Source organism: Leptinotarsa decemlineata, unplaced genomic scaffold, assembly GCF_025532065.1.
Source record: "Leptinotarsa decemlineata unplaced genomic scaffold, Ldec_3_MD MMD2_tig00000882_RagTag_RagTag, whole genome shotgun sequence".
Taxonomy (NCBI): Eukaryota; Metazoa; Arthropoda; class Insecta; order Coleoptera; family Chrysomelidae; genus Leptinotarsa; species Leptinotarsa decemlineata.
In genome coordinates, this window is record NW_027412556.1 from 12,797,239 (window position 1) to 12,820,538 (window position 23,300).

Genomic DNA, 23,300 nt, shown 5'->3' on the forward strand with positions numbered 1-23,300 from the left:
TCACGATGACATTTTATCCTCTAAAGTACCAATCTGTTATACTATAAAATACAAAATAATAATCGTAACCGAGCATTATGTCTCCCTTCTAATGCCAACTAATTACTGTCCTCTGAATCAATATTTCGCAAGGTCTCGTATCATAATAGGTATCACTCATATTCTGCACTGAAATGTTTAGAAATGATTTAGAACGTTCGGGAACTTTCAGGAATGTCCCAAGGGAACTATTCAAAGTTGTGGCAGTCCTCTATCTAGGGAGGGCCAGGTTAGGGAGTTGATCTCACGCATACTGCCCTAGAACCAACTAATTTATATGGCATGATAATATAAATGCCCTCTTTTATTCCACACGCGTCTTTGAAAACGGACTGGAAATAATTTTACCTATTCTCATAAAATTATATAGAGCTAGTCTGGCATGGAACTATATACCACCCAGTTGGTTGGCAGCAAGGGTGGTATATGTGCCTGAAGTGGGTCGGAAAGACCCTAAATCAGTATGATCAATCATCCTTACTGTTGAAAGGACTTGAGAGGATACTGAACGGACACATCAGAAGGGTGGTGTTAAATGCAGCATAGCAGTAAACAACCTTGTAGAGAAAATCTCCCAATACCTTGACAACCAAGGTATTGGGGTTTACCATGCTGGTAAACAGAACTGCAACTAGGACTCTTCAAGACGAGGCCATTCAGGTTCAGGGTCACCAGAGGCTGCCCTCAAGGTGGGGTACTATCTCCCCTTCTGTGGTCGCTCCTGATGGAGGGTGCTGCAAGCAGCTCCATCGGACCAGAACCTGTCATTGGCATCGCTTAGGTTTTGCCAAACAAACATTAAACACCTGGGTGGCAAGATTTATGGACTTCTTGCAAAATCTTCCAGGATTGGCTCACTCCAAGGCGTTTATTTACCCTTCGAAGCTTGATACCAAACAGTTGTTGGACTACAGTAGGGATAAACTACGATGTCTAACAGGCCTTCTTACAGGTCACTGTCATTTGAATGATCATATGCAGAGACTCGGACTGCCGAAAGACTGTGTGTCGCGTCTGTTTGTAAAATGATGAAACAGCCGAGCACATACTTTGTGCCTGCCCCTCTGGGAACCGAATCAGGTTTTTAGAGTTCGGCAGAGCCGTACTCTTACCATCTGACCTGAAAGACCAATCACCATACAAAATAATCGGCTTCGTTAAGAAGCTGGGTTTATTTGGTCGAGTGTGAATAGGTGTAAGCCACAATAAACCCTTGCGGGTTGTGGTGGAGGGTCGAATAGACCCACTCACTTTGGACTTAACGTAACCTATCTTTAAATATAAATGAAATAAAGTATGTGTGAAATATCATACAAATTACGCACCTTCGTTATACTTGACGATTTTTAAAGGGATATTCGACACTCCAAAGGAGGTTGAATGGAGAGATAGAAAATTATACTTAGAAAATGTCATTCTGAAACCGTTTTCAGAGTAACCGGTTGATTAGTGTGAGTGCGTATCGAACCCTATTCTGAGACGATGGGTGTTCACTGCGAATCATCCGACCTGTGAAAGGAACCTGTGAAAGGCAAGACCTCGTAGATACTTAGTTCGCAAATTTTCTACTTCGCTCGTTTGTGAGCGACTGCTGGGATTTCGCTAATACTAAATTTATGCATTATTTTATGAACGCACTGTATATCACATACCGTTTGAAGAGTTTTTCATAATTGATCGTCCCTATCTTACTCTTTTGTGCAGTCATATCCTGCAGTTTTCTGATAATATTATGTGCAGGCTCGGCAAATAACAACATCAGGTGTTGATTGTAATCAGACAAATTACCCGCAGTTCAAAACAAATCCCAGCGAATTAGCGTCAATTAATTCGTTCGTCGTGAATCGCCATTGAGAATCGAATTCATAAACGTGATTTGCCAAGTTACGTAATTTTAGCAAGTATAATTGTCGAGAGGTGACAAACACGTGTCAGGTGAGTAACGGCGACCTTGCGACTGTTCAAGATCAATCCCGAATAGAATTTGCATATGCAAATTGGACGGAATCACAATGGCGATTCCTGGCGATTTTTCATTGTGAAGGGTGCATCATTTCCATATGGTTAGCATTAACAATAGTCAATTGTAAAGGAAGCTATTAATTAGCATAGTCATTACGAGACGAAATTTTCACAAATCTTCTCATTGACTATATGACAAAATGCAAATTTTACAAATTAAAAATGAAGGGTCTTTCATTATGAGCTTCCTTACTTTAAATTTAAATAAAACAAAGTGTGTTTGAGCTATCATTAAATTTTTTTTATTCGTTTGAGAGTCCTACTGATGTGTGGAACATCGATTAAATGCCCATACACCTGCGACTCAAGAAAACACCACAAGAAGAAGTCTAAGTCTCAATGGTCAGGTCACATCACCTCCACGTGAGATGACGATGCCCTTAAATCGGTCGTGCAGAATATTGTAACAAGTTAAAGAATTAACTGTCTCAAACAAGCTCATTTCCAACAATATTTCATTAATCACAAACCAATTTATTTACAACTCTTAGCAACTAACGCCTAATTTGTTTCCATTATTTGAATTTCTGGTTTAGCCGCTCGATTCACTTTCTGAACTGCCCTCTTAGGTTGGGAAGCTGGGCTTATATAATGTAACGGTTCTTTCTAGAAATCTGTAGTCGGTTCGGTACTCGACTAGAGTTATACCGGCGGTTGCCGACTGCATTCTTTCGGGGTGATGTCATGTGTTTGTTAGCTGGACGGCATATTGGTCAGGGACGGATTCAGGCTCTATTCAAACTCGAGTAGAGCCTAGATGATGACAGCACGACCAGCTGTCGAAAGCGCTCGCATATAATTAAATAGGAGTTATAAAGTGATTACTTCTTTTCCTTTTGTTCTTACGGTTAGTTGGAAGAGCAATCTCTGCGATGAATTATCATACGCAGATATTGAATCCTGCCATTTGATTGGTTGTAATTTTATGGTACCATCAATAAAAGCCATTATTATAATCATTATTCTAACCTCTGCGTACGTTGAAAGTAATATATTTATTTCCCTCAAAATTTTCAACTCACCTGTATACTCCATAATGCTTTCCGCTAGCCTTGTCCCCGCAAATCGAGCACAAATGCTTGGACCCGCTCAGGGGATGGTTGGGAGGATACGGCGAATTGGGCACCCCTTTAGGGCCCCCCGGCGAAGGACTGAGCAAGTTCGCATGGCCCAACGAAAACGATCCAGGACTATTAGGACCCTGCGGACTGAACTGGAGTGTGGACGCGTCAGGTTTTATGTCCATCGGCGACTGGGGACCCAACGGACCCATCGAGAGGTTTTGGTCCAGAGTAAGACCTGAAACAACGAAACGCTTTTTTCAAATAGATGAATTGGGTGGTGATTGGATAAAATGGACTATGAGTCAGTAGCAAGTAAGTCAGGTCTCAAATGGTGTCAGCTGTGGAGCAAAATTCGTCTATATTCATGCAGCGCGAATGTAAAACGATCCCACCTAAAACTAACTAGGTATCACGGATAAAATTGATATGAAAATGCACCATTACAAAAATGTCTTCAAAATCCATTCCAGTTTATCCCAATGATTGTTCAAAATGATCACCACCGTTCCTTTCTGACAAATATGTCGTTTCGATGATGAACGTACCTTTTTTTAATTGAATGACTGTTGAAATACTCAGGCAAATACAAATGAGTTTTGAAATAGTCGTTCAGGAAAGTGAAGCTCTTCCTCATTATGAGAGTTGCTGGGTGACAATTATCCAAACTAGTTTATAGACAGGTCACCTTATATGATGCCCTTACTTTTTTTTTGTAATAATACATGAGGAGATGTAACTCCAATCTTGGAATGACAACACGGGTCTCTGAAAATGCCAGCTATTCGCGCCGACGAAATGTCGGGAAACCCTTCCAACAAACGACGGTTCAAAAACCCGAAACAAAAAGTATCAGTACTTTTTGTGATACGCCGTTCCATCTGTTTAAAAATTTGTGATAGGGGCACAAAATTTTATATACAGAACATAATGAGTTGGAAATAGCTCAGGAAATAGCAAGATACCAGTATTTCAATATTGTCATTATAATTGCAAAAGCGCGAGACTTCACAAACAACTTCCACAAAAAATAACTAGATTGAAGATAATCGATAATATTTGAAGGTCAAATAAGTCCGTGAACTCGGCCAAAGAAAAAATATCAGTGAACGTGAAAACAAGGATTGTTTATTTGTTAATCGTGATAAGTAACTTCCCTTTCATGACTAATAAAAAAATATAAGGATCGGTTTTGTCGTTTAGTAAAAACTTCGCTATCTCGAATTTATACAGTGCATTTCTTTAATGCCCCCCCTTCATTTTTTGAACGGGTCAATTCGAAAAATTGAAATTTGGGATAATGAAATTAATGCATGAATACTTTATTTTAAAGTGAAATTGACAGATAAAACTTTCAAGATGGCGACGGAAAGGGGGGTCTTGTGACACATCATTTTGAAGCTCCTGACGAATACTTCACAACCCTAGAATATGAAGTCAATATCTTCACCTACCACAAAATGGCGGAACATTTAATAATTTCCTGAAGACAAACACATAAATATCGATATTCCTAGAAACATTCCTTTTTATCTGCCATATGACAATTCCAACAACCCGATAAGGTTTGTTAAGTTATTTTTTGTTTATAAAAACGACAAAGAATGTCAGTACGACAAAGAACATCATTGTTCAGTTAGAATATTCTCATTTAGTTTTCGGTTTTACTAGTAGAACGGTACCACGTCAACAATCTCTAAAATGGTCAATTCTCGTCCACTGGAAGAAACAATTGAAGCGATTATTATTTATGGAGCGACGCATAACTTTCACGAGACCGAAAGGATTTTCAATGAACATTTTCCGAATCGTCCTATCTGTAGAAAATATTCGAGGGAACTTGTATCCAAATTTACAACTACCGGTAGTGTACATAACAAAAAGCCCCCAGGCCATCCGTTCATTCCGGAAGAACAGCAAGTGCAAATAATTGGTGAGATGGTAGTAAATACTGAACAGTCTAGTTATTCCGTCACGAATGTTTATGAGGTGTCTCCTTCTACTGTGTGGAGACTTTTGAAGAGGAATAGGTATCATCCATACAAAATTAAAATGGTACACCAATTAACTGAAGACGACCCTGATCGAAGAACAGAATTCTGCGAAATCATGACGGAAACCATTGCAAGGCATCCTACCTATCTCCATAATATTTGTTTTAGTGACGAATGTACTTTTTTTTTAAACGGCAATGTTCACAGACAAAATTGCCGTTATTGGAGTGACACCAACCCTCACTTTTTCCGGAAACACATACCCGATATCCAGAAAAAATTAACGTTTGGACAGGAATATTGGGAAGCCATATTGTAGGACCTCTTTTTATTGATTAAAATTCAACAAGGAAACTGTATTATACTGGAAACTACTGTTAACCCTCTCATCACTGAAATCGTCGAAGCGAATCTAATGAACTCGATATGGATATTGTATTCCAACAAGATGGAGAATCACCACATTACTCCAGACAAGTAAGAAACTATTTGGATACCACTTTTCCCGGTCGTTGGATTGGCCGTCGAGGTCCTACAGAATGGCCAGCCCGCTCACCAGATATGACACCTTTTGACTATTTTATGGGGCTATTTGAAGCAAAAGTTGTACGAAACTGAACCTGCTTCAATATTGGATATACGGCAGAGAACAATAAATATTTTGTTCGGCGTGAAATATCGGATAGTCTGTTCATATGTCAAGAAGTTCAAGGCAACCATTTCGAGCATCTTCTGAACTGACCTCAAGCTTATTATCTCATATTATGTAGTTAAATGTCAATGTATTCAGACAATTATTAAAAGTTACGCCATTTTGTAGTAGTTGAAGATATTGACATTATATTTTAGGATTGTAAAGCATTTGTCAAGACCTTCAAAAAAATATGTCACAAGGCCCTCCTTTCCATTTAATTCTTTTTTCTCAAATGGCGCCCAGTCGCCATCTTGAAAGTTTCATCTGTCAATTTCACTTAAAATAAAGTATTCATGTATTAATTTTATTATCCCAAATTTCAATTTTTTGAGTTGACCCGTTCAAAAAATAAAAGGGGGGGGGACATTAAATAAATGCACTGTATTTATAGAGAACTAACTAGGTATTGAAGAGGAATTCTTATTGACAGGTACAATAGAAATCTCTGGCCTAGACTAAATCTAACGAAAATACTTTCCTCACACGCTAGAACTGTGACAAGTTTCCCGATGCATCTTTCGGTATAGTTATAAAAATTATACCATTGCATTTATAGCTAAAACGGTAAACTTCGAGTTTTAGTTATATTCATTATTGTATTCTCTAATTAAGATCCACAATGACTTAGCAGAGCTTCATTGGAAATCTACCGAATTCTTTTCGGTAGCTATCTCTCACTATTTCTTTAAACTTTATTTTGTATTTTTGCCTCATTTTTCTCTAACTTCTCTTTCTTTTTTCTTTTTCTTCTCTTTAAAAATTACTTAATAAACATTCTTTTGGTTCATGTTGGATATATGTCATATGAATGTCAGATCCTTATCATCAAAATTTAATGAATTTCATAACGTAACATAAACGTGAATGCATGCAGACATTGACAGCATTAACGAAGTTCTGCTCCTTATTTATTTTTACGCAAATATAGGTTATCCAGAGGCGGAGGGGTAGGATTTTTCAGAGAAATACTTTCAAATAAGAAATTATTTCGAGTCAAATAAGAAATTATTTCGAGGTGAAATGTATTTCGATGAATTTGAACGCGGATAGAAATAAGTTTATAGTTATGGGTATATATTATGTTTAGGTGACTTCAATATTAATATGCTAGGTTTCAAAAGTTTCAGACGGTATTAGAAATATTTACCTTCAGGCAGGTTGTTTCGGAATCGACAATAAATACGGGTACATCGTCTTCTCTGCCAGACAAATATTGATGAAGATCATGAAATTGATGTTGTACACAATGATATCTCAGATCATGCATGGACAGAGGCTGAATTTTTCTTTGAAACTGAACCCAATATACAAAACCAAAAATAACTTATAACATTAGACATATCGATATTGACAGTGCTGATTTAATAAACCGACCTTGGTGTCTACTATATGAAACTGCAGATATAGATGTTAAAGTAAATCTCATGAATGATTTCATTACAAAAACTCTTGATGGTCATTCACAAAAAACCCATCTCTTTGATAACTGATGTCTTTGTATAACTGAAAACACAAGACTGGTGCAGAAATTGAGAGACGAAGCATTAATTCGATTTAAAAAGTCAAAACTAGCACGTCATAGGGATTACTATAAACAATTGAGCAATTACAGTAGCACATACAATACGAAAAAAGGACTACGAGAAAAGGACAACTACAACTGATAGTAAGGGTAGATGTAGGAACTTAAGAAATTGAAAGTTGCGAAAAGTAAAAATAAAGAACTCATTGAAAATTTGAAAAATGTAGAAGCTATTAGCGATTCTTTTTCTACTATGTCTCAAACAGATGTCTTACCGGGTGAAGACTTGCTGCGCCTTTATGACACGAGTAGAAAAAAAGGTAGGTATATGTGTTCAACTAATTTTTTTATCCACTACTGAAAATTAAATCTTCAGCTTCATGGATAGCATAAAATAATGAGGATATGGGGTAGATTAAACCAACATAACTGTTGTAAAAATTTGTTGTCCTTTCATTATAACTGTACTAGGTTAGGTTAGGTCCAATGTGAGTAGATCTATTGTCTATTCGACCCTCCACCGCAACCCGCAATGGTTTATTATGGCTCAAACCTATTCAAACTCCACCAATTAAACCCAGCTTCTTAACGAAGCCGATTAGTTTGTATGGTGAGTGGTCTTTCAGGTCAGATTGTAAAAGTACAGCTCTGCCAAACTCTGAAAACCTGATTCGGTCCTCAGCGGGGCAGGCACAAAGTATGTGCTCTGTTGTTGCATCATTTTCCAAACAGAGGCGACACGCACTGTTTTCCAACAGTCCGAGTCTCTGCATATGAAGATTCAAATGACCTGTTAGACATCGTAGTTCATCCCTACTGTAGTCCAACAACTGTTTGGTATCAAGCTTCGAAGGGTGAATAAACGCCTTGGAGTGAGTCAATCCTGGAAGATTCTGCCATAAGTCCATAAACCTTCTTGCCATCCAGGTGTTCAATGTTTGTTTGACAAAGCCTAAAGCGATGCCAATGACAGGTTCTGGTCCTATAAAGCTCCTTGCCGAACCCTCCTTTGAAAGGGAGTCAGAAGTCTCATTGCCTTCCAGGACAGTAAGGCCAGGAATCCAGACAAGAGACAATCTGTTAAGTCTTCCTATCGAGGAGAGTCGTTTTTGGCAATTTGCCACCAATTTAGACGTCACTCGGTGGGAGCCAAGAGCTTGACTGTCAGAGAATATTTTTATTGACTTGTGTATGAAGTTGGATTCTTCCAATATCTCCGCACACAATTTAATAGCGTAAATTTCCGCTTGAAATACAGTCGCATAGGTTGCTAGAGAGGTTGATATCTCTGTCCTGGGTCTGCGACTGAAAACACCTGCACCAGAACCGGAAGGTGTTTTTGATCCATCTGTGAACCAACAACTATCTGCTCTCAATATTTCCTTCTCCCGAAGGATCCAGTCTTCTCTACTCGGGAATAGTACTTTATAAGGCAGTTCTTAGTTGATAGTTGATAAGGCATAAAGTCAGAGGTCATTTCCAGTGTCAAGCAACAGTCTTTTGCACTCTGCATTGAATTGATTTATTCAATTGGCAATTTGCAAAAGTTTATATACAGTTCATTTAACCTCCAGAAAAATGTGGAGAGGAGGTAGATCTAGAAGGATCTCCATGGCCGCTGACGGTGTGGTACTGATGGCACCACTGATGGCCATACAAACCTGTCTCTGTAAGCCAGAAAGCTTCGCCTGGGCCGTTTTCTATAAAGCATTCGGCCACCAGGCAATTGCCTGTACTAACTCATTTAATAAACGAATGCATAAACCAAAGTTATTTTCCTGATGCATGGAAATGTGCAAAAATTATACCCTTACCAAAAAATGATCAATCACAAAATTTTAATAATTTAAGGTCAATAAGTATTTCCAACATGTTCCAAGATCATAGAAGAAGTTATTTAAAATAAAATGCGCTATTTTATTAATCGTTACAATATTTTGCCACATCGACAGTCTGGTTTTAGAAAATGTTACAGTTGTGCAACAGCATTATTAGAGATTTTAGATGGCATAACGAATGCTATAGTATAGACAGATAAAAATGAAGGCCCCATTTTAATTTTATTGGAATATTCTAAAGCATTTGACACCATCAATCATAAAATACTCCGTACTATATTAAATTTTTGGGGTTTCGTAATGCATCAGTAATGTTGATATTATTTTATCTAGATGATAGATTACAAAAAGTTCTGATTCATAATATTTATTCCATATGGAGAGGAGGTAAAACAGAAGTACCTCATGGCAGCGTTTTAGGCCCACTTTTCTATACCCTCTACTACCACATTTATCAAGAAGTTGAAGTCTTGTAAATATCACCTTTATGCAGATGAGTCTCAAATATATTCATCTTTTAAATCTTAAGATGTAGGTCAAGCAGTAACCGATATAAATTTTGTTCTAAATACGATTTTAAAAGTGTCCACTGATCATATGTTGAAAATCAATCCAAACAAATCGGTAGCTATTATCTTTGGAAGTGATAGCATCAGGGAGGAAGTAAAAAACTACAGCTTGCAAATGAGAAACCCTGAGATACAATTTAGGCCGTATTAAAAAAATTTGAGGTTAATTTCAGGTCATAAACTTATATTTCATGAACATGTTTCCTACAAACTTAAAATTGCTTATTCATCCCTGAAATTCATATACCCCCAAAAATATTTGGATATAGATTTCAAGAAAATGCTAAGTGAATCATTAGTTTTATCTCATTTCAACCACTGTCACGTTGTTCATCATTCATGTTTAGACGACAACGACAGATGTCGCAGGTATAATATACCTTGGATCTGTAAAACTTAAGATTCATGTAAAAAGGAACGCCGTTTCGACGTTTTTCAAGAAATGTTGCTCAAGCCGAGTTAAAAACATCACAACACGAAAACAAAACTATGAACATCGGAATGTTGGAGATGTCAAATTGATTTAGCGGCAACAAACAAAAGTCAGGAGCTTGTCATTGCTGACAAGCTACGAGAAATAAAATATATCATGTTTCTGAAGAGTAAACAGTTGTCTTAGCGATCCATATTTCGAAATGTGACCCACATAGTACAAGATGAATTATAAAAATAAAGCAGATTTTCGGGCAGGCGTTTTGACTTCCTAACTAGAAGCGAGATGCTTAAAAATAAACGCCACAGGCCAAGAAAATAACTTATTTACAATATTAACAGAACATAGGAATGTCCACCTTATACAAATATGGCGTCTTAGCAAGGGGTTTTGATAAATAAATGAGTGGTACCGTGAAAATGAATTTGAATGAATTCCAAAACATTCAATAATTCAAAATCACAACTGAATACTGTACTTCAATCACACTATATAATCGCTCAAAAACTCTTTCTCAAACTAAGTCTCTCTTTCAAATATATGGACTATAAACATATATATATATATATATATATATATATATATATATATATATATATATATATATATATATATATATATATATATATATATATATATATATATATATATATATATATATATATATATATATATATATATATAAACAATTCCTTGGAGTTATTTGGGATAGCAGCGAAGCGCAAGTGTACTCTTATAACATTATATTTCCAATATTTCGACAATGGTTATTGTCATCATCAGGGAGCTAAGATGATAGATTTTGAATTAATACAGAACTAAGTTAACAGACGGATACTTACAATGTCAGTGAGATTGGTCGCAATTGAGTTGAGTTAAAATTAAAATATGAAAGTTGTGATCATGATAAAAACACATAACAACTGTAAAATTACAAGACATATGAAGTAAGTGAAAGCTACAAATATAAAAGTTAAATGAGGAATATTCATAAAATGTTTTTTTTAAATTTGAGAAAGAACGTGGTGATCTTAGGTTAGAAACACATCACTTGTCAATTTATTAAATTTTGAAGAAGAAGTAGACTTGGCATTTGCCGCTGGTGCAATTAATCAAAGAGTTACAGTTGCCTCCAGAAGAAAGAGTTTTGTTGTATAATTTTTGTTAATAAGTTGATAAATGAATTTGAGTAATGTCAAATGAGTTGTCTTTGAAGGAATTCCAATTTTTGTCTATAAAAAGTAAATAGGAATATATTTCACTTAAATGTTGTAAGTCTGTTTTTATATTCAGACAATTTTGTGATTGCGAAATGTAAGTCATTTCAAGGAATAATCTTTTAGAAACATTCCTCTCTTTGGTCAAAATTTTTACTGAGTTAAAGTCCATTACATGTCCATTATTGTAAACATGTTCACTAAGGGCACACCTTTCTAGATGAAGTCTACAGTCACTTTTGTGTGCAGAAATTCTGTCTTTTAATAATCTGGCAGTCTGACCAATGTATTCAGCACTGCAACTTGTACAAGGGATACTATAAACCACTTGAGATTGAAATTTTTTTGGGATTTTATCTTTTAAGTTTGAAAAAAGGGAATTAATTGTTAAAATAGGTTTGTGTGCAATTTTTATGTTATCAATATTTTTGAAAATTCGTGTGAGTTTTGGGTGTAATTTCACTGGTATATGGTAAGGAAGTAAAAAGATAATTATTTATCTGAATTTCATTATTATTATTATTGATATCATTGTCCTGACTTGAAGAGATTGAAGGACGAACGTTATGATCTATTTCATTTGGGGACGTGTTAAACAATATCTTGTTTAATAAGGTTTTTGGATATGAATTTTGTACAAAGAGGTTTAAAAGGATTTTGAAATTTTTTAAGTGAAAGGATGAGTCCGAAATTCTGATAACACGTTGTTTCATCTGTTTGACCAAGTTGACTTTTGTTGATTGTTTATGTAGTGACCAATAGTTCATGTATCTACCTGAACTTATTGGTTTTCTGTACCAGTCAATAAGTACGGTATTAGTGGAAGTACGAATGAGTCTAGTGTCTAGAAATGGAACACTTTGTTCATCGTCTTCATTTTCGATGGTAAATTTTATATAGGAGTCATAACTATTAAAGATTTCAACGATTTCTGTGACTCCTGTATAGGGAAGGGCGAGAATTATGTCATCGACATATTTTTTTAAGAAAAAAACATGGTAAGGAAGGACATTTAGGACATTGTCTAACAGGTCATCCATTACATAGTTAGCTAGAATAGGGCTTATTTTGGCTCCCATTGGTGTACCAAAATTTTGTTTATATATGTATTATTGAACAGGAAGGTCAGAAGATGCATGAAGTCATCTTCATGAATATTACAAAAATTACTGATACGATTCCAATTATTATGAATGGCTCTAAGGCAAATATCAAGGTAAACATTACTGAACAGTGAAACCACATCCAAACTGGCTAACACATAATTTTCTGGAAGTTGAATTCTATTGAATTTTGAAGAGACTTCAAAAGAGTCTTTAATGTAATATGGATTGTCATAATCATAAGCCTTTGTCAAAATATCCGTCAAAAAAGATGCCAAAGATTCTGTAGGATTGTTTATAGAGGCAATGATGGGCCTTAAAGATAAAGTAGGTTTATGAATTTTGGGATATATATATATATATATATATATATATATATATATATATATATATATATATATATATATATATATATATATATGGATATATGGATATATGTGTATATGGGATAAATGTAAAAAAACTATATGTAAACTGTGAATAATGTTTAAAATAAATTTGCTTACTACTACTACTTCTACAAAAAAGCAGGCTCGGTTGTCGGATTTGTATAGTCAAAGTATACGATACTGTGCACTCTTAAAGGCAAAAAAAACAATACATAGAAATGAACCGGCAGCGGACTAGTCCACGTGGACTGTAGACTTGGCGGTTCGTATTGGATAATTTTTACTAACCGAGTTTTATAATTGGCAGAAGCGTCATAAAATTAAAATTGAAGTCATGTTACGGTGACGAATAGAAATCGGGGAATGCGGGGATGGTTATTGCCGTCGTGTTCTGTTCAGGAACTGATCGCGATTCGAGTATTGAAATTCGATATTGGCGAAGTTATAATTTCTTACAATTATATCAAGCAAAAAACCTGAAATGAAATAATAGTGAAATAAAATACAAGTAAAAATGGAACAAATTGTACAAACAATGAAATGAAATTAAAAAGTTGAGGGATTCCAAGCCAAGTTACTTCACGACGTTTCGATTGTTAGTATCCACAATCGTCTTCGGGTGATGACTGGACTGATTCCTCCGTGAGCTGACTATTTATAGGTCATTTGAGTACTTTCACTTAACTCTGGGGGAGATGACCGTTTGGCGGGAGTTGACCATTTCTCGCTTGATTATGGTTTACATATGTTGTGTATCTCTACGCTAGCTTGGCTGAATACATTGTTGGATAACATGTATGCGGCTTCTTTGAACTTCCTCCTAAACCAATGTTCCTCTTTGTGTATGATCTCAGCTTGGCCCCATTCGGTGTTACGTTGATGGTTCTAAACATGCTCTGCTATTCCTGATTTGCTGGTTTCCCCTCCTCGCTGTGTGTGTTTAATGTGCTCGGCAATGCGAACATTCAATGGCCTCTTAGTTTCAGCGATATAGGATTTTACGCACTCACAGGGTAACCGGTAAATGCAATTCTTGGAACCGCAGTTCTCATTTGGTGGCCTGGTTTTCGTGAGGCTACTACGGATAGTATTTCCGGAACTGAAACAGGTTCTGATGTTGTACTTGGATCCAATTCTTCGTATCTTTTCCGATAATCCTCTGATGTAGGGAAGTGCAAGCACCATCGCTTTGGAGTAGCCATTTCGTTGAAGATCATTTTTGATGATGTTTAGTTCCTTCTCGAGACCTTCCTTCGTATTACAAAGTCCTAAAGCACGGTCTAATAGAGTTTTGATGATTCCTCTTTTAGTTGATTGATGGTGGTTGGATTCGTGGTTCAGATACTGTCCCGTGTGAGTGGGTTTTCGGCATACATATGTTTCCCACTTAGTGTCGGTCCTCTTCACCAAAACGTCTAAGAATGGCAATTCGTTGTGGATTTCCTTCCCCATTGTGAAATTAATGGAAAGTCTCACGCTGTTGATGTATTTCAGGAAGGCGTCTAGTTCAGTATTCCCATGGTTTCATATTATGAAGGTGTCGTCAACATATCTCAACTAGACCCGAGGTTTCTTGTGGGCTTCTTCAATGGCCAGAGTTTCAAACCACTTCATATATATGTTGGCTATGACTGCTGAAAGTGGCGATCCCAGTGGCAGTCCCTCATCTTGTGTAAAGAATTCGTCCTTCAGTTGGAAATAACAGTTTCGTACACAGCATCCTAGCAATTCCATAATTACTTCTATAGATAAATTCGTTCTATCTTTCTGGTCCCCGTCTTCGGATAGCTTCCTCTGTATGATTTGGAGTGCTTCTTCTACCGAAACGTTAGTATAAAGGTCCCTAGTAGTTCGACAAAATGCCTTGAATTCTTTACAAAAGACGATGTTTTTCCTTGTAATGGTTGTTTTTTATTCTTCTTCTTTAATTTTTTAATTCTTCTTTTTGTTTAGTTCTTTCAGAGATTTCAAATCTTTTTATATAATATCAGACAATGGAAGTCCGAACTAATAAAATTCATCGTGAAACATTGTCAATCACCTTCGAACAAAGGTCCAATAGCGATGTTGAACAATGCGAAAAAGAGATACCAGTGAATAAGATTCGGATGCATTTGAATATTGAAACAAGGAGAGTATCTTTCAATGTATATAAGAATCTACATCTCAAGTTTGGTTTCGAGCAATATATTGGATCCTTGGTTTTTTCCAATAAGTCGTTGATATACAATAAAAAGAGGGTTGGAGACAATATGGATTCCTGGGGAATACCGGCGTTAGTGACCAGTGTATATACCTCTTCGACCATTTCTTCGAAAATCATCAATCTCTGTACGCCCAGAACAGTTTACCTAATGATGAAAGTGAATGTTATTGTCATAAATGATTGCCAGTTATTGCCGAAAAAACTTGGCATGTTTACAGATTTCTATCACAATATAAAATCGATATTTTTTACATTCAAAATCGACTCGCCTCCACACCATGACTAACACAACACAATGTACGTTATTTGCGGTAGCATTCAATGAATAATAATAGCCAGGTAAATATATGACTCCATTAAATTTGTCCTATCCAACGTTGTTTTTGTTTATTTTTATTCCGATTTGACCTGCAGACGACTTCTACGAGTATTCAAGGTTTTCCAACAACGCGTTTTACAGCAAACTGTCTATTAATACTGGGCTGCAGGCACATCACAATAATTCAAATTAACATTTACTGAAAATGATTACAGGACGAAGGTCGATGATGTTTTAAATTCGAACGGATCAGAATGCGGGACGAAAAACTATTTATCATTTCGATGCAGCGTTTTTCAATTATAATTCTTTACTCTGGTTGAGTCAGATGTCCCGGCAAAAATTTGACAACCACCTGTAAAATTTGACAACCCCTGTAACCCGTTTGTTAAGCCTACAATAATAAGATGAGAAATAAAATTATCGAGGCGTAATAAAACTAACTAAAAAAAAACTAGGCACTCCTCAAACTGCAGTTTGAAAAATATCCCTAGACTTTTCCGATGTGTATATATATATATATATATATATATATATATATATATATATATATATATATATATATTCATATATAAATAAATAAAATAAATAGATGTTTCAAATAATACAAGATTAATATTATTCACGAATGGTTTCCCCGTTAGTATATATAACTATTGGTTCACAGACGTCTTGGTAAGTATTTAGTTTTAATTTAAAATAATCAAGGTTGCCTAAGATTAATTGATAACTAATATATACAATGTTCTAGGTGCTAACTATAAAAGATACTTGCTCTTACGAGTTCTCTGAGTATTCTTGGTAATATGAAATGTTACTTAGATGTTAAAAGATGTAAAAGTTGTGCAATAAGGCAAAATTAATAAATTAAGTAGATCCTACTTGTATATATATATATTCCTTTGGTCGTTGCCGTTTCCTTTGAATTCTCAACAATGGCTTTCTATAGAAAGTCCATCCAGTTTACCAGGATCGGAGGAAGTCTATACGTTAACTAGCAGAGGACATTAAGCAAGCTCTATCTAATAAGCAGCGATGAAGCTGTCTGATGGTTTTACAACTACCACAACTGCCAACTACAAATCAGAACCACATGTTCCACTTTGATAAGCCCACAATAAAAATAAATAGAAACATAGATAGATTCTGGACGTCAAACTAGGGATATTAGTGGCAGTTTATCAAAGTTGAGAATACTGAAAATGAATGACGTCCTTTCTGTCAAATTTTGAATATTTAGCAGATAACCTCTATCCAAACAATAACAAACTAACTTATATGAAAATGGAAAGTTATTGAATTCACAATGAACTACACTGGTAACTTGAATGAGAAAAGCATTCACAGTAGGTAAAGTACTTCTTGTGCTGATTGAACATCTAAAAATATGAATTTATTTCAGATATCTTTCTGCTGTGCAAGATCACCGAGTGGCTTCAAGTTATCCATCCTGGTTTATTTAATACATTTTATAATGTTTCGGTTTTCGAGAGCTTTATTAAAGTTATAAGTCAACTAGGAGGTATCAGTATAATTGAACCCGTAACACTTTTGCAAGCGGTAACTAGGCTCATATTTTCAAGTGATAAAAGGTATCTTGTCTCTCTATTATACCTATGAATTGTTCATATTTGGTTAAGACATTATCAATAAATTCGATGAATATTACTGGAGTTTATTCCCAACACCAAACCTCTTAATCATCCTCTTGAAGAGGATCACTTGGTGATTGAAACACGTGTCGAGGTGTTAAAAATAACGGTTTGGTGTTGAGACTGAACTCCAGTAATATTCATCACTGCACCAAAGCTAAAACACAACTTCTTCGTGATTTAACACCAGGCATTGTTGTTTTTATCTACCATAGGTCTCATCAGTGGTGTTAGACTGAACCACGATTCGTAACTACATGGTTGGGCTCAAAGGAGTTAGTGTAGGCGTAAGGGGAGATGTCATGTCCTCTATTTACTCACGCTTCATTCAAAGACAGTTAAGCCAAAAAAAACATTTGCGATTCGTGGTTTATTCTAGAACCACTGGTAAAATCTCAAGGTAGGAAGAAACTGTGCTTTCTAGTGTTATATCACGAATGCTTTGTGTTTTAGGCTCTGACAGACCACACATTATATTAGAACTTTCACTTTTGGAGCGAGTTGAGTTTAATGACGTTTGGAAGGATTCGAACAAAGTGCAATATTGAAAACAAGTTTCATTTTCAGATAATTTGAAAAACATGATTGCGTAACAATCCTGAGAAATATTTTAAATTTTCGATTCGGCATTGGTTATTAGATAAGATTATTGGTTATTTTAATACCGGTATATACTGGTCCTTTTCGCATTCATAATTATAATTTTATAGCCTGAATTCTTGCCATTAGCGAATGTTCGTCAGAATAATTCATTTTTTTTGTATTAATAAACAAATTTTCAATATGTTGCACATCTTGGCATGAAATAAGAGAGACAGTAGAAATACATTTACAAAAAATATACATGTGGTTAAATAGTACTAAACTATCACTGAATGTAAAGAGACAAAGTATCTGACCTTTTGCGCCACCCTTCGTGATCAACCCAAAAACTACAAAATAAAAGTGCATATACCGCACTTGCGACTGTCAGACCATAGAACAAACCACATCTATAAAATACCTCGGATTCACTTTAGATCAGCACCTAAAATGAACGGAACATATTAACTTCGTAACAAAAAGGCTCAGAGTATTAATGCATACTTATTATGAACTACGTGACATACTAGCAAAAAACATCTTATAATAAATAATCTATACCTCTCTTGTCGAATCTATAATAAAATAGTGTATTCACGCTTGGGATGCAACATTCAAAAATGCTATTAGCCCATTACAAACCGCTCAAATCATTCTGTTAAAAATTATCTTAAAAAAATAAACTCTTTTCAACAAGAGAGTTATATCAAGAAAACAACATGTTAAATATTCATTCACTATAAATTTATCATTGCCTAATTAGCAATAGGCCATAAACGAGCAGATTTCGCTCAGAAATATTCAAGAGATACTCCATCAAAAATGAACCAGGACGTAAAAATTGAATTCTTTAATAAAACGGTCACTCAGAATTCTTTTTTCTTTTATGGTCCAAAAATATTCCACATCTTACCTAAAAATATAAAAGATATAACATCCTCCAAACTATAAAAAAGGCGAAAAAATATGTACATACCCAGAAAAATGTCCTACTTTACACTTGTATATGATGTGTATATACACTGTGTCCGTAAAGTATGGAACAAATTCATTTTTAGCTAAACAGGTCATTTTAAGAAACACGTCGATTTTTGATGTTAATTTACCGTATTTTAAAATAATAATCTAATATACAGGGTGAATTACGTTCGAGTAATGACGTCACCGTCATTTTGATTAAATGGAACACCCCCATTTTGTCTCAATTTTCGGATTACTCTAGCTGAGCTGATTCCAAAAATGTATCACATGTTGATTCCAATTGGTACAGGGTGGACAAAAATACAGTAGTTGTGTGTGTGCTAATAAAGTACCTAACGCGTAACATTCTTTATTAGGTAAATTAACAATATTATCAAAAATACTTATTGTCTAGCGGCAATTGGTTTAAATGTAACACCCCGTAGTTTGCTACATGTTTAGAGTAATAAAAATGAGCTGTTTCCAAACATGTTTGGTACTTGTGGTCTAGCAGACAGAATATGAAAGAAATTATTTCTTATCTACATTTATAAAAAACATAGTCGTCTAGTTTTTTGTGAAATATCATTATTTGTTTAGTAATTTATTGATGTTCAGTTACAGTTTAGTACTAAAATATTTTTGGTATTCGTGAATATTCGAATGATTGCTTAGATTTAATTGGAAGTAGAAATGGAGTTAAGTGTAAAACAAAGAATTGAAATACTTATGATGATTGGGTATGGAGACAGATCGCGAACTCAGATGGAAGTGGGCAATTTGTTTAATGATAAATATCCACAAATACCTATAACGCGTTCAACAGTCAGTAAGCTGGAAACGAAATTTCGAGAAACTGGTACGGTTGCAAATGTACGCAAATCAGGTCGTCCCCCTGCAAATGCTGATACAGCGTTAGATGTTTTACTGAGTTTTGAAGAAGATGCGCACACTTCTGTTCGTAAAGTTAGTCGCGAAATCGGTGTTGGCAAAACAACGGTACACAAACTATTGAAGCTTGAAAAATGGCATCCTTATAAAATCAAACTTGTGCAAGAATTAAACGAAGATGATCCCGATAGACGACTCCAATTTTGCGAAGAAAAGATGGATAAATGTCCCCGAGACCCTCTCTTGATACAAAATATTATTTTTTCTGATGAGTCCACTTTCACGTTAAATGGTGAGGTTAACCGTCAGAATTGTAGATACTGGGCAAAAGAAAACCCCCACTGGATGCGTGAGCATCATACACAAAACCCTCAAAAGGTAAATGTATGGGCTGGAATTGTACGAAATCAAATCATTGGACCCTACTTTATCAAAGGTAATTTAAACGGGGCAAAGTACCTTGAGTTTTTAAGGGTGTATCTCCTACCTACTTTACGTAATTTATTTCCCAGCAGACGTAATCCTGGAGGTTTTGATGAAAGTTTATGGTTTCAACAGGATGGTGCACCTCCACATTATGCTGTAGATGTTAGAAGGTACGTAGATGAAATTTTTCCGAACAGGTGGATTGGTAGACGTGGACCCACTGAATGGCCAGCGAGGTCACCAGATTTAAATCCTTTGGATTATTTTCTGTGGGGCCATCTGAAGAATGTTATTTATAAAACGAAACCAGCAAATATTGAAGATGTACAAGTGAAAATTCGAACAGAAATAAACAATATTACGCAAGAAAACATACACAAGGTTCAACAAGAATTTGTACACCGTTTGGGTTACAGCAAGGGCTACAGTTCGAACATTTAATATAAAGTCATGTATTCCAGCATATTCTGTCCGCTAGACAATAAGTATTTTTGATAATATTGTTAATTTACCTAATAAAGAATGTTACACGTTACTTTATTAGCACACACACAACTACTGTATTTTTGTCCACCCTGTACCAATTGGAATCAACATGTGATACATTTTTGGAATCAGCTCAGTTAGAGTAATCCGAAAATTGAGACAAAATGGGGTGTTCCATTAAAAAAAAAAAAAATGACGGAGACGTCATTACTCGAACGTAATTCACCCTGTATATTAGATTATTTTAAAATATGGTAAATTAACATAAAAAATCGACGTGTTTCAGGATTATTTCTTAAAATGACCTGTTTAGCTAAAAATGAATTTGTTTCATACTTTACGGGCACAGTGTATAATCACTTCACATACACTACCGAAATTTAACAATAATACCCTATAATACCCTATTGGGGTTATACCCCAATCGAAATGATTCAAATTATCCAATCTCATTTGAACCCTAATTTCAATAATATTATTTAATTTTAAATTCTCTCTCTTATCCTCTTTCTATATTCATAAAAAAATGTAAGAAAGCTTCACTTACCATTTGACTACAATTACATAAGATATACAATTGTACAAATGCCATGCTGATTTAGCAGGCTATATTTGCCTAGCGTGAGTATACTTCAGTGAGCCATAAAAAAAACTTATACAACTATCCAATATCCATTATTTTATTTTATTTCCACATTATTGATTGTTTTTGATATTAATGTTTGTATGTAAAAAAAAACATTCAAAAAAAATATATTCAATTGAAATTGCATAAATGTCGCTACTCAATTTAGAATAAGGGTATTCAATATTGGTTTGTTTTCAATTTCATTTACATGTACTATTACGTTTGTATCATCCTTACAGTTATAAATGGAATAAATGGAATAACCAGTTATAAATGATATCATTAACATCAATGAGAATAAGTGTTAGTCCCAAAATTGTTTGTTGCATCAACCTTACATAGTAAGAAACTGTCTGAACGAATTACCAATTATAGATGAAATCATTAACATATTATATGACAAAAAGTGTTAGTCCCAAAATAGAACAATAAAACTGAAGATACGATCTATGGGTCTGTATCTTCAATTTTATTGTTCGTGAAATAGTTCTCTGTTGTTTAGGTATGTTTTGAACCACTCTAAAGCTAACCCCTGACTACACGCGAGCTTGTATAAAAGAGTGTTATGATCAACAGAGGCAAAGCCTTGGATAGGTCACATTAAATTCCCCTAGGATACTGCCCTGTCTCCAATATCATACTGATATGTAACATCTGGTTTCAGTTTGTAGCCTTACACTGAAAGCTGCAGTAGAAGACAGAGGATGAATCTCGTTTCGATATTTGTGGATCAAGTCTACTGTAAATCCCATAGATGGCATCTTCATACGGGGAGGTGTCATCAACTCTACTTACTCGAGCTTCTTCTTCAAAGGCAGTCGAGTCCAGCAATGCATCCGTGAATGCTTACAGGAGTCAGGCGATACTATTGACCTGGAGGAAGGTACATCCAGGACACGTCGTCTTCAACGGATAGGAGATTCCGTGGACAAACGAAGCAAGATACCTGGAGTCACCCTCAACAAAAACTAACATTCAGATCCCATATCCAACAGAGATTAGGGCTGGCGAAAGCCTCTACCTCAACATCAGACGCAGGAGTGATATGAATCTCCAAGTGAAACTGCTTCTAATCAAGACCATCCTACTCCCCGTTATCTCTTATGTCTCTATTGTTTGGGGTCAGTGCGCAGAATCATCCAAACGTTTATGAACACCTGCTTGCAGGCGGCCGTGAATGCTTCAGATACATACCCAACCGATTCATCTACCGGGATCTGGATTTTAGCACCCAGTACGTGGATGCACCAATGGGAAAACACGCCGAAAACATATTCGAACGTATCCGTACACACCCCAACCCAGAGCTTCACGACGCACTGGACAGGAACGACCCCAGATTTTGCTAGAGGGACAATCACATGAGGCCGACAAAGCAGATCTAGAGGCAACCTCCCACACATGCACAATCCGGTTCTAAAAAACACAAATTAGTCCGCGACACAACACTTGTCTCCAGCTAGATACAGGGCACCACCATGCGCACACTACACACATAGTAGAGTCAGGTTTCACAAACAATCAAGATATAAGGAAGTGAAAGCACTAGATGCTGGCTTCCGACCGTAAGAGATCAGATTTCAAGTTGAGGATCACTTGGACACTTGGAAGTAAGTAATGGGGTGGACGGATGGGATTTCAGCTTCTGCACACAGAAACAGTGTACGGAAGATTTTATCTGAGGACTCTCAACTTCGAGGGGAGGCATGGTGGTTCAACAGTACCACAGTTTAAACCTATTATACAGTGCTAGTCAAAAGTCCCCTCCCCCCCCTCGTATCTTTTGAACGGGTATACTTCTAATAATGAAATTTGGAGGGTGGAAATAAACGGATGTAGGCTTCTTAACTGGTCATAACAGGTGACGCAATAGTCATAAATGACGTCACAAGGCCACTGTGACCAAAAATTTTAAATGGGACCCTATGGCAAGTGACAGCTCGTTTGAAAGGTATTGAAAATACCTATCCAGTCATACCAATTTTGTTTGGGTTTCGGCTGATTTCGATTGATGAATTGAAGAAATACGAAAATTATAGTTTCGCATTTAATTAATAAAGATTTAAGAACCAGTTCTTATAATAAGTGTTCAAAATGTGCTCCATCTACTTCCTGGCAGTAATGCATCCTATTGCTAAACTCTTGTCGTACTCGTCCCAGTGTGTCAGCGGAAATTGCCCTACATTGTTCAACAATTCGTTGTTTCAGAATGGCAATACTGTCAGGTGCTGTAGCGTAAACCTTAGATTTCAAGTACCCCCATAGAAAA

General features: G+C 35.8%; 1 protein-coding gene across 2 annotated transcripts in view; it reads right to left on the minus strand.

The window, feature by feature from the left end:
• The window catches only part of usp (retinoid X receptor ultraspiracle), a 91,196-nt gene that overhangs the window by 25,759 nt on the left and 42,137 nt on the right, over nucleotides 1-23,300 (minus strand). For both annotated transcript variants that reach the window (XM_074175032.1, XM_074175031.1), the window contains exon 2: nucleotides 3,084-3,360. In XM_074175032.1, the coding sequence (XP_074031133.1) occupies nucleotides 3,084-3,360 (277 nt within the window). The remainder of the gene's footprint in view (nucleotides 1-3,083; nucleotides 3,361-23,300) is intronic.